The following is a 13,180-nucleotide window of genomic DNA, read 5'->3' on the forward strand; positions in this document are numbered from 1 at the left end:
TTTATGAGCTCACTGTGTATGCTCTTCTTTTGCATAAAGCCCATTTTGCTACATAATTATCTCTGGTTCTTTCATCTACGTAGAAGTTGTATGCTACCGCCTGCATTTTCAACTCCTTGAATTGTAATACATCTGTACCTCTGAATTCTCAGCAAATTCCTCTCCTTGTGGCATGCTTCGGGAAGTCTGTTGTTTACATTTCAACTTTTCTTATGAGAAGTACCTTTTAAGTGTCATAGCCTGAGTACAAACATCTCCAAGAAATACTTTAATTTCTTTACTTATTACCTAGAAAGATAATTCAGTTCACTCTGGGCAGACATTCGCTTAACTGATCTCACACTGAAAGAAAGAAGTTTGCACTGTTGATTTAAGTGGGGAAATAGCATTGTAATCTATCTGTTCAGGAATACTTTAAGCGCTCTCTGCCAGCTGTGCTTTTAAGAACGTGCTTTTTTTCTTTGCTCTTGTTTTGTCACTAAATACTCCGATTCACATACCAATAACTTGCTCTGGTTTCATTTTCCTAGGGCATGAAAGGCACGGCGGGGAAGCCTGTGTATTCTGTACGTATCTCCTTATTCACAAATGAAAACCCAACCAGTCCACTGGCAAATAAACATGACCTCTCAGGGGTCGCTGTGCTCATGTTTCTGTTCTCTTTCTCTTTTTTTCTTTACAGCAATGTGATCTGATCCAGTTCATGCGGGACCATAGCCGTGAGTATCTGTGTGTCGTGGAACAAGGGCGTCGGTGATTGGCGAGAGCACTTAGGAGGAGTGTAGTGTGGATATGCAGGATCAGTAACCGAATCCACTGGTGGCACATGTCCCTGCAGCAGGCTTGTCCTGAGTACCTGCAGTAGAACAGCTCACATCAAAGGTGGGAGGGAGAGGGATGTAAGTAAAGTGTAATTCATACAGGAGAGAAAGCATGCTTATGGCAAATGGTTGGAAACCAACTCCAAAGTTGTGTGAATCAGCTCACACTAATACAATATTGTACAAGGTCTGCGAGGGCATGGTGTTAAAGGGACGAGCATGGAGATTTGGGGTTAGTTGCTTAGTTACTTAGTCAATAGAGTCTCCTTAGATGGGGGTACTTGAATCTAGTTGTGGGGAAGTGATAGGGAGTGGCCAGAGAGTAGTTTCACCAGAGGAATAAAGCAGGAGTCAAGAAATAGAGAGATTGTCTTTGGTTAGGAGGAAGGGGAAATGAGGTAGACGAAGCCCAGTGATCTCATTTCTGAACATTTATCCCAAGGAAATAAAGCAAAAGAAAGAAAAAATTACAGGCAAATATGGTCGTTGAAACATTATTCATTAGAGCAAAATGAACATACCTTTAGACTGTTTGCACTTAGAGACTAATTAGTTTATGGTGCATCATCTTCTGATCAGATACTAAACAGATACAGTTTTTTTGAAGACTCAGTCAGAATGTGAATAATATTGTCATTAAAAAGCAGAAAATTAAGACGTTAGAGTGGGAGAGAGAGCCAAAGCATAAGAGACTCTTAAAAACTGAGAACAAACTGAGGGTTGATGGGGGGTGGGAGGGAGAAGAGGGTGGGTGACGGGCATTGAGGAGGGCACCTGTTGGGATGAGCACTGGGTGTTGTATGGAAACTAATTTGACAATAAATTTCATATAATAAAAAATAAAAATAAATAAATAAATAAAATAAAAAAATAAAAAGAAAATTAAATTGGATCCTTATTATTTCACATTTAGTTAAAGATATACATAGAAACCAGTTCTAGAAGCAAAGGGAGAAAACTGTAACAACTTACTGCGTTAGAGTGGTAGAATTTTAGGTGATGTGTCTTTCCTCATGCTTCCATTGTGGCTTATAATGATGCTGATACAATCACAATCAGAAGAATGTCAGATGGGGAAATTGGAGAGACTTCCTGAAGAACACTGGATAGAAACATGGTCATTGCAAGTGTGGGGTGAGAAAAGAACGACAAAACTGAGTTTAAAATAAGCATAAGGCCAGAGCAGGAGAAGCTAAGTAGTGCTATAGATGAGAAGGCAGGAGGGACTGTGAAGAGAAATCCATTGGTAGGAAAATATGATGGCCTCAAACATTTCCGAGGCAGGAGAATGTTGTGTGGGCCCTAAATTAAATGATCTACAGGCATCTAATGAAGTGAGCTGTAATAAAGGTGAGGATCAAGAGAAGAGACTGGGATGTTTGTGGTCCTTAAGGCCACATGGATGGGTTGAGGTTCTAAGGATGGGAAATGACAGAGAAAGAAACAGAAACCTAAGGGATGAATCCAGGAAGACATCTTAGCTAAGCAAGTGAAGCCAGAGGACAGAAAATGGCATCGCAGAGATGAGGAAGTTCTGCACATGTGGGTCACTTGAAAAGCAAGAACAAAGGAAGGACAGAAGATTCGGGGGAGGGGACCTGGGTGAAAGGCATTGTTTGAGAAGTAGAAAGGCTCTCCATCACCCTGAGGAAGTGAGAACCAGGGTCTGGGGCCCCAGGGGGAGAACAAAAGGAGAGCCACTGTAGGGGAGGGGAGTCCTTCTCAGGAAAATCAAAAGCTATCTTCCCAGGGAAGAACCAAGGAGGAGGAAGCAGTGGGGGAGGTGAGTACTGGCCCAGGGAGGGTTCGGGATCCGAAGACAGTTTTCCAACACAGAGTGAAAGGAGTTAGACAGGAAATTAGGGGGCGGAGGGTGAGGGTGAGCGTGGGTTCTGTAACCAGACAGGGTGCTTGATCGGTGAGCTTGGAACTCCAGAGTGCAAAACTGAGATGGGATTTGGGCAACAGATGTTCAGAGCTAATTGGGTTGGTTGGACTCCTGCTCTAACACATTTCCTCTTCAGTCCTGCAGCACTGGGATGAGGCCTGGGTCCTGAGCTGATCACTGGGACCCTATCCCCAAAAGAGCATAAGAGCTCAAGGGGGCTGATGGGAATGTGGAGTGGGGGTGGTCGCAAATAAACTAAGAGGGCCCAAATGATGAGAATTTTGGAGGGAAGGGCACAAGTAAAGAAGATTTTTAGGAAAGATAGACATATTAAAAGAGATCAAGTAGTTTCCCCCAAATCAAGCAAGGTTTGCCACACTCAAACCAGATAGGTGTGCCTGTGTTTCTAGTCTCACAGCTGGGTTGGAGGTTAACATATGAAAATGCTCAGTCAGGAAAAAGGGATCCTCTTCAGGCCTTGTGAGATGCAGGGGAGACTGGGTTTGGAGCCCTGTCTGCTGGCTGTGAGCATCTCGGCAGCCACAGGATTAAGACCATCAAAGATGTGAGAGAGCGCAGTGCTATGGGACAGCAGCGTGGAAGGCTAGCTGGTTGCCAATGCTAATAAAATCTTTTATTATATCAGAGTGACTCATTTGCTTTTCTTGAAGCAAATGAGCAAGGACATTGTCAGACCAGTGCTTTCTAAAGATTTCTAAAGATTTCCAACATTTGCCTCTAATTGGTCTCATGCTTACAGAGTAAATCACTTAGAAAAACCAGATGCTGTTTTGCTCGGGAGAAACCCTTGGGGGCTCTCCTTCCTCCCTAGAGATATGGAGATCACTCAAAGGTAGGAGCTGTATTTTTTAGCAGAGACCAAGTTTATTTGGAAATCCCCACATTTCTGCAGGAAGAGAGAGGTTCCCAAGGTGTTCATCTGGGAAGAAAATAAGCCCTCATATTTTAGCCGTGCCTTGCTGAATGACTCTCAGGGCTGTAAGAAGAGAGACGAAACAAATTGAATTTGAGCTATCTTGCCATTTAATCAGAGGCTCATCTATTCTGCTTCTAAGACAAGTGATCAGTGTTTCAGATTTCAAGCAAGATTCTGCTGAAGTCTGCTGGCCATGGCTCACAAGGAGAAAAGGGCAGGAAGGTTCACCCATTAATTGAATTCTTTGTATGTGTTCCTCAGTCCTTTGACCTTAGCTGCCTGTTATTTAGGAATTAGCCTCATTTGCAATTAGAGTCAAACAAAATGTTAAGGTTTGCTGAAATTTTGTTTTGGGGGATTATTTTTAGTCTGTGTGCCAAAAATGTAACAGACTCTTCTCTTTCTCTTTTTTTATAGCTTGTTGGAATGGTGAGTATTTTTACCATACTGTGTTTCTTGCTGAAGTAATTAACTGCATTCTGATAAGACCAATTTGAAAGAAACTCTTAGCCCCATGGGAAAAAGGACTTCTTCCTTCTATGCCGATACATCTATCTTTTGATGATGGCTATAATTATCAATGTCACGTTTCTACCAGATTGTGAATTGGTGACACCCAGCTCCCAGCCCTTTTACACTATTATGCTTTCTAGGTCCTGTCTGAGTTCACAATTCAATTTCTTCACAGAGTAGGCTCATGTTGCTGGGAAATTCAGGGACAGGGCTCTGAATGACCACATTTTAATTGATGTGTTGCTGACCCAGTGATCACTGGCTTCTTGGATGGGCAACGTTTCCTTTCCTTTCTCTCACATCTCACCAAGTGCCCACTGCTTGTACACCTGCCCTTGCTGTGGATGGTCTTTCTGGAACCTGGACCGCAGTGGGTGTTGCTTAGCAGCCTTAGATCCCTTGGATTCCATTGCCACTGAAGCTGGTTTTGTCAATGTCAAGAGCTCCTGGTCTTCTAGAAGCCTACTGAAGTAGACTCACAGGGACTTATCCCCAAAGTTTGAGCTTATCCAAAAGTGACATCATTCACCTAAATTCTGCGAAAAATGAAAACAGAAGCCCTTTATATATGTAAGCGCCCAGTAAAATTTCAGGGATTTGAATTCAATTTATCATGCACCCTGCTGGGCACTAGGAAAAGGAGAGAATAAAAATAAATCGAAATCGGTTCTGCTTTCTGGGAAAATCTGTGATGAGAGGTCAGTCTTGAAGATGCTTGCCTACTACTTCTTTAATAATTTTTAGTGTTAGGGCTAAGAAAGGAAGACTAAGGCTACTTAATTTCTCATATTTTATTTTTTCATTATTGGCTTTGATATTTTCTTCTTCACGGTAAAATTCCTCGATTCAAAACACATCTCTGAATCAATCCTAGTCTCCTATTCAATTGCTGAGAACAGTGGATTGGGGTGTGGGATTATTAGAGTCTAATGCGCTTGAAGAGTTAGCCAGATTCAAGATAGTAGAGCAGTCTATGTAGACGAGGGCGTTCATTTCTTAAATAATCCCTGTTTCTCTTCCTGTGGTCTGACTTTAATAGCATTTTGAACAGTTAGGTTTGATACGTAGGGCTGATACCCTATGAGATTCCTAAAGTTAAATCATCATAAAATTAGTAGCACTGAATTAGAAATTGCAAAAGAGCCCCATTTTTATAACAGCTCATGGTAAGCCTGCTGCGGTCCTGCTGCTCCCTTCCTCTGGCCACCCTTGCTTTCCTTCAAAAGCTAGCTTCTGGGAGGCCCTGAGATCCCCTCTCTTGGGAAACAGTCGCTTTGTCCTCTGAATGCTCTTGAAGAATAATAGTCTGTCTGTACCTTTCTGTGTAGCAGTCCTCCCCGGGACAGATGCCTTGAGGGCAGTCCTGAATTCGGTTCATCTTTGCTTGTATTGCACAGTGTATATCACCCTGCATGCTACTCAATGAATATTTGTTGCATAAGTGGATGAAAATCTTCCAAGTGACTAGCATTATTGGTAGATCATTTCTGAAGATTTCTGAAGACCGTAAGCTTTCAAAACCTTCAATAAGCCATCGTATCCTTTCATTCATTTTTTTTAAAAATTTTACTTACAGGGGCGCCTGGGTGGCGCAGTCGGTTAAGCGTCCGACTTCAGCCAGGTCACGATCTCACGGTTCGTGAGTTCGAGCCCCGCGTCAGGCTCTGGGCTGATGGCTCGGAGCCTGGAGCCTGTTTCCGATTCTGTGTCTCCCTCTCTCTCTGCCCCTCCCCCGTTCATGCTCTGTCTCTCTCTGTCCCAAAAATAAAAATAAAAACGTTGAAGAAAAAAAAAAATTTTACTTACAGTAAAATTAATTGTTGTGTGCGAGTTCAGTTTTAACACATGCCTAGATTCATGTAGCCACCACCGCAATCAGGATACAGAACTGTTCCATTAGCCTAGACACTCGCTTCAGTTTCTTTTTAAATAGCAGACTGAGTGAGGGCTGTGAAGTCTGAGTGTTTTACCACCAAATATGACTGCTAGAGACTTATATAACACCTTCACGCAAACAAAGTGTCACCTGTGTGTACGTGTAGTTCCAGAGCTGTAGACAACACCTGTATCTCCCTAGATCTTGGTGTGAATCAGCATCAGCCCTGGGGTAAAGAGGACGGGAAGGGCTTTCGAGCAGCAAGGTAACGTCATACTTCTTTCTGCCTTTCACGTTAGCAAAAAAGTGCCCAGTGTACCCAACAGAGCTGGTATTTGCCCTGGACCAGTCCTATGGTATCACAGAGCAGAGGTTTAATGAAACGAGGAACATCATCACATCCATCATCGATGATCTTGACGTCAAGGAAAGTAACTGCCCTGTGGGAGCAAGAGTTGTTGTAGTTTCCTATGACTCAGGCACCAGCTATCTCATCCGTGGGTCCGACTACCGTAACAAGAAACAGCTCCTCCAGCTTCTTTCCCAGATAAAATATCGACGCCCCACGGAAGCTCAAGACATCGGTAATGCAATGAAGTTTGTGGCCCGCAACGTTTTCAAGCGGACGTATGCGGGAGCCAACGTGAGGAAAGTTGCTGTGTTTTTCAGCAACGTACAGACAGCCAGTCAGTCATCCATCCTCACAGCCACCATGGAGTTCAATGCCCTAGATATCAGTCCGGCTGTCTTTGCTCTCAGTGAAAGGGTTTTCGCTGAGGCTTTTGAGGTAAGACCTTCCCCCGGCGACTTCTTTATGTTTAACTTAGTGGAGCTAGTAAGATGGGAATAGTGGGAAGTAGGGAGAGAGACGTGGTTTCTGTGCACCAGGCACTGTCCCTAGAGCTTTACATACATAGACATTCTCAAAACCCTCTGAAGGGAACGCAGTTTTTATCTCTATTTAAAAATGAAGAAACGGGCACTTGGGTGGCTTAGTCGGGTGAATGTCGGACTTTGGCTCAGGTCCTGATGTCACGTTTCGCCAGTTCAAGCCCCGAACCGGGCTCTCTGCTGTCAGCACGGAACCCACTTTGGATCCTCTGTTTCCCCCCCACCCCTGCTCCTCCCCCACTCATTCTCTCTATCTCTCTCAAAATAAACTTAAAAAACTAAATGAATAAAAATGAGGAACTGAGGCCCCAAGAGTTTGAGTGACTTGTCCAATTGTGTATAGCTCCTAAATGGCTAAATCAAACTCCGAACTATGGTCTGTCTGATAGAAGGGGCCATGAATACGGTGTTCTACCAGCCCTCTGAAGATCAGGTGTTTCTCATATCTGTCATCTCCTTGCTGAATCTCATTGAATAGCTGGTCTTAATTTATGATGGATGAAGTTTAGGGGATCTTTGAACCCCTAATGTTGTGTAAAATATTTAATGTATATGAAGCTTTTTCCCACAAGAGGCTCTATCCTGTGGTAATCTATGTTTCTTTCTCTCCCCTTCCAAATGAAGAATTTCTCCATCTACTGTTCTATTTTTTTTTTTTTTTGAGAGAGGCCTTAAGTGGGGGAGAGGGGCAGAGGGAGAGAGAGAGAATCCCAAGAAGGCTCTGTGCTCAGCACAGATCCCGATGCGGGGCTCGACCCAACAACCCTGAGATCATGACCTGAGCTAAAATCAAGAGTCAGACACTCAACCAACTGAGCCACCCAGGCACCCTCTGTTCTACTATTTTTAAATATATTCACATTATCCATTAACTAAGTGCTCTTGGACCTGGGTGAACCTATCCTGTCATCCAACAGTTTATAAATATATATATATGTGTATGTGTATATATACATATATATATATACACATATATATATACATATACACAAACACACACACACACACACAAATACATATATTTCTACTGTAAAAAGAAAAAGAAGTCCTCTGTAACATGAAGAAAATCAATCTGCTCATGAAGCATCCAAGAAGATTTTGGGAATAGAAGACAGGGAGAGTTACAATAGAAACTGACAAAAAGGATTATAGAAAGTCAGAGTTTTTTTCTATGAAAATAATTACCTCCCAACATAGTAGATAATTTATTTGTTATATTATGGCATATGTTCCCCCCTCCACTAGACTTTAAGGTAGAGATTTTATCTGCTTTGTTCATTTCTATATCCCCAGCACCTAGGACACTACCTATATAACATTATAGGCATCCTATAAATATCTTTTGAATGAATGAATGAATGAATGAATGAGTGTGTGAATGAATGAATGAATGAATGAAGAGCATATGGTTTATTTCTATGAATAAGCTTCCTTGATTTACCAAGATAGCATTTAGTCTTTATACAGGGGACAAAGTCAAATACAATATAACACCCAAAGTATCCAATTTTACAAAAAAATGGTAGGAATGTGGTAAATATTTTCTGACTGTAAGGCTGGAATAATTATAAATATTTTTAAATGCTCGCTCAACACAGAAAACAGAAAACAGGGTGTGGCTTTTCTAAATCCTTTACTTTCCCAAGGAAGAAGGGGAAAAATAGGAGTATAATATTCTTATGGCTTGAAAAATACTTTCATCACCACCTGGGAATGATAGATTTCTTTCATTGTTATAAAACTGTCTGCCTTCCATGGTGCCTCAGACAGAGAAAATGCCCAATAAATACTTACTGACTCACTGAATGAATGAGTGAATTAAATAATTAATACTATATATTGCCTATTTCAGTAATTATTGAAGCAAGAAAAGCTATCAAGAGACAGACAAAATCAGGCCATGTACGACCAAGAATTTTGAGGAAACTTAGTGTGTTCTGTTTACAATCTTTCAAAATAAACTTTTAAATTAGAATTTGTGCTTGAGGAAGTCCTCATCTGAAATAATGTACTTGACATCTGAAAGATGTGCCTTCTTCTAAATAATGTGATTGGGATGGAAATAGTTGGGATCATTACCTAAAGAAGCCAGGGGAACTTGTATGTAAATACAATTTCTGCAGGATCCAACTTCAGAAGCTGACTTGTAGTACATAATCAGCAGGTGCATAATCAGAAGCATATAGGGGTGTCTGACTGGCTCAGTGGGTAGAGCATATGACTCTTGATCTTGGGGTTATGAGTTCAAGCCCCACGTTGGGTACTTAAAATCTTAAAAAGAAGAAAAAAAGCATGTAAAAATTCAGTGAAGAATTGCAGAATTAGAAATAAGTGTGAGCGTTTAATACCTGCCCCAGTAGGTGAATCTAATGGTTATCTTGGGATAGTTTTCTCATCATAGAATAAAGTGCTGATACCTGTCCTATATACTTCTTTGTGTTGTCTGGAATAAAAGCAGGATGGTGTGTGTGTGTGTGTGTGTGTCTGTGTATGTGTGTGTGTGTGTGTGTGTGTGTGTGAGAGAGAGAGAGAGAGAGAGAGAATGAGAGACAGAGAGGTTGAGAGAACATGTACTGGACTGTAATGCAAGATAATGGTGATTCATTAGGGATTTTTCAAACTAGTCCTTAAAGTGAGTGCACAATGGCTTCCAGATAATGGTTAAAGAAAATGAGCCAATAAGTATATACTTGTTTTTCATTGTAGTTTGACGACACTGGAACCTTTCAGGTGATCCCAATTTCTCCAAATGGGGAGTCTGTCTCAAAACTTCGGCGCTGTACCATTTGCTACGGTAAGACCCATGAGAAGAATTTATCGTGCAGAAAAAAATGCCTTCTGAGCGAATTATTAAATCTGGCCTTATCAGATATTTCTAGTTTTGATCATAGATTCTATTTTAAGTTTCCTAGTCTTTCAATGCCATACATCAGAGTTTTAATCTTTGTAATATTTAGAGCTTCCACAGAAGGTGAAAGTTGTTTAGAATATTCTCCCAGATGATGTGGCTTTTCTTGGGGACAGTTTGGTAGTTTGTATCAAAAATCTCTAAAATACTGAAAATGTTTTCTAAATGAGTTTAGACGTGACTCGTAGACTTCAAGCCTGCGTGCTTCCTACATCTGCTTCCAAAAAGACCTTCCCAAATTGTCCTCTAGTGGCCACAGAAGTTTTGGGACATTGAGAATTCCTCATTAACTTAAATAATGTGAGATTAAAGAGGTATTGGTCAGATTATTAACTCTTGGTAATCAGTTACTGAGTCCCTTGAATAAGATCTCAAACAACAGTGTCTTGTGCAGACATTGAACCGTTGATAAGTCTCTCTATGTCTTTCCAGATAAATGTTTTCCAAGTGATTGCGTCAAAGAGGTTTTTTTACCTGAAAATTCATACATGGATGTAGCCTTCCTCTTAGACAGTTCTCGGACTATAGCAAGTGATGAGTTTAAGGCTGTGAAAACCTTGGTGAGCTCTATGATTGACAACTTCGAGGTTGCCTCAGAACCTATAACCTCAGACTTCGGTGATAGGATTGCCTTGTTGGGCTATTCTCCTTGGGATAGTTCCAGGAGAAGGAAGGGTGTGGTAAAAACAGAGTTTGAGTTTATAACTTATGACAACCAAGTCCTAATGAAGAGGCACATCCAGACTTCCCTTCAACAGCTAAAAGGAGAAGCCACCATTGGCCACACCCTACTATGGGTCATGGAGAATCTCTTCGCACAGACACCCAACTTGAGAAGACACAAGGTCATCTTTGTGATCTCAGCTGGAGAATATCGTGAGAGAGAGAATTTCGTAAAGAAAGTGGCTCTGAGGGCCAAGTGTCAAGGCTACGTCATGTTTGTGATCTCCCTGGGCTCTGCGCATAAGGACGGCATAGAGGAGTTAGCCAGCCACCCACTTGATCACCATCTGATACAGCTTGGGAGGATTCATAAACCAGACCTGAATTATATTACGAAGTTTTTAAAGCCATTTGTTCACTCTGTCAGACGTAAGCCATTATTTTGTTTTTCTTCTTTGTTTTAATAAATTAGTGTTTGCTAATAGCATTGATAGCCTAACACATCTTTGAATCTAGAGCTAACCCAAATATACCCACTGGATGGTGCGATGGAGACAGAGATGGGACATATCCTGGTTATATCCTGTTTTTACCTTGGTTATAATGTGGTGAGACTTCTTTTCATGATAGAATGTCTTTTACATTAGATCTCAGGACTAGAAAGCACAGAGTGATTGGAGGTCTCCAGAGCCACATTTGTTCAACCTGAAGAAGTTTTAGCAGCTCTTTGATGAGTATTTACATAAAAGTTTTCCCTACTGCACTTGGTTTACTTTCTTTTTTTTTAAGTTTATTTATGTATTTTGAGAGAGAGAGAGAGAGAGAGAGAGAGAGAGAGAGAGAGAATGCATGAGCAGAGGAGGGGTAGAGAGAGAGAGAGGGCGAGAGAGAGAATCCCAAGCAGGCTCCACACTGTCAGTGCTGGGCTTGGATTCATGAACTGCGAGTTCGTGAGCTGAAACCAAGAGTCAGAAGCTTAACTGACTGAGCTACCCAAGCACCCCCAATACCTGGTTTGGCACGCCCTGGAGACCTGTATGAAGGTTTAAAGATGGCGCAGTCCTGTGCTATTCCCGAAGAGTCTAAGCGTACAAATCACATAGGAATCTTGCTAAAATGCAGGTCCCAGTTCAGTATGTATAGGGTGGAGCCTGAGATTCTGCATTTCTAACAGTCTCTCCCGTGATGTCCGTGCTCCTGGGCCAAGAATGACATTGTGAGTAGGAAGGCTCTAGGCCAATGCACTACAAAATGTCACTAGGATGGGTGCTAGTCCACCAACTGATCTGCAAGAGAGAAGTTCAGAAATTGAGAATAAACATCTAGAAACTTAAAGCAATTTGACATTGCCGCAGCATACAAGTGCGTGAGCAGTGTACTCTGTCTCACGTAACAAGATAGAAACCACAAGTATCAGTCTGCAAAGGATGAGAAGTAAAAATACCTTCCCCACAAATGGTTTGAGAAATATTCTTTCTAGAACAATAGTTCTCAACTGGGGATGATGTTGTCCCCCAGACATTTGGAAATGTCTGGAGATACTTTTTTTTTTTTTTTTTTTTTGTCACAACTGAGGGAAAGGATACTAGCATCTAGGGCTTAGAGACCAGGGATGCTGCTAAACATCCTCCAGTGACGCAGGATACCATCCCCTCCTCCGTAAAGCAAAAGATGGTCCAGCCCAAATTGTCAATAGCACTAAAATTGAGAAACCCTGCCTCTAGGGCATCCCATAGAATCAGGGCTGAACCTTTTCCTTCTGAGACTACCAGGTGTAGACCTTGGTTCTGCTGGAGCCAACCTCACTACCCTTGAACTCCAAAGTTTCCCTGACATTCAAGGAATCTCCAACGGTACCATTGTGGCGGTATCTTGAAAGTTCACTCTCCATTGCAGAGAGAGCTCCACCTTTTTGCTGTAACTCATATTTGATTGAAGAATCCCAACACCTTCCCTCTTGGGAATATCATGTTCTTTCTTTAAATGCCTTCGGTTGTATGATATTCCATTATGTTACATAAAAAGAAAGAAAAAGTGCTTCCAATTAACTATTGGTACCAACTTGCCTATTAGAGTTTTATATTTTATAGTAATTAAAAGAGTTCAAATTTTAGATAGACTATCGGATATCACTCTTGTGCATGCGTCAAAAGGGAATATGTATAAAACAGACTGGTGGAGGCATTCCTAAAATGTCTTTATATTCAAAATTGGATTCCTGTGAACTATTTCTTGACTCAGATTCACTGATACCTTGTGAATTGATTGTCTTGTTCCATGCAATATTGTTCTTTATGTGATCAAGATTGATGATGACACAGCACTTTTAAAAGACTATAGAATAATTAAAGCTGGACTTGGTGGATGCCTCAGGTTGCAGTTATTAGCACTAGCTTATTTTTGATTTCTGCCTTCACAGTGTTGCTAAATGTATCCAATTCGTCCTATAACCACTTGGTTTGTAGGAGTTAAAAGACTCCTCTACTCATACTTCTGGGAATTTTTTCTAAACTACTGACCCTTATTCTACAAGCTTTGGTGCTGACACGTTTGCTGTTCCCACACGCACGGGAAATACCACCTGTATCACAGTTCCTGCCTCACTAATAGCAGCTGTCAAATGCAATTGATTAGACGACATAGTGTCATTTCAGAGAAAGGGGAAAAGATGTTCCTCTAAGAA

General features: G+C 41.5%; 1 protein-coding gene across 3 annotated transcripts in view; it reads left to right on the plus strand.

Moving 5' to 3' along the window:
- Window positions 1-13,180, plus strand: part of COL6A5 (collagen type VI alpha 5 chain) — a 134,994-nt gene that overhangs the window by 91,979 nt on the left and 29,835 nt on the right. For all 3 annotated transcript variants that reach the window (XM_086674272.1, XM_086674273.1, XM_086674274.1), the window contains exons 30-34: window positions 531-566; window positions 683-731; window positions 6,335-6,822; window positions 9,633-9,720; window positions 10,267-10,926. In XM_086674272.1, the coding sequence (XP_086530398.1) occupies window positions 531-566; window positions 683-731; window positions 6,335-6,822; window positions 9,633-9,720; window positions 10,267-10,926 (1,321 nt within the window). The remainder of the gene's footprint in view (window positions 1-530; window positions 567-682; window positions 732-6,334; window positions 6,823-9,632; window positions 9,721-10,266; window positions 10,927-13,180) is intronic.

The sequence above is a fragment of the Puma concolor genome, chromosome C2 (assembly GCF_028749965.1).
Source record: "Puma concolor isolate L17-30 chromosome C2, mPumCon1.1.hap2, whole genome shotgun sequence".
NCBI classification, from domain to species: Eukaryota; Metazoa; Chordata; class Mammalia; order Carnivora; family Felidae; genus Puma; species Puma concolor.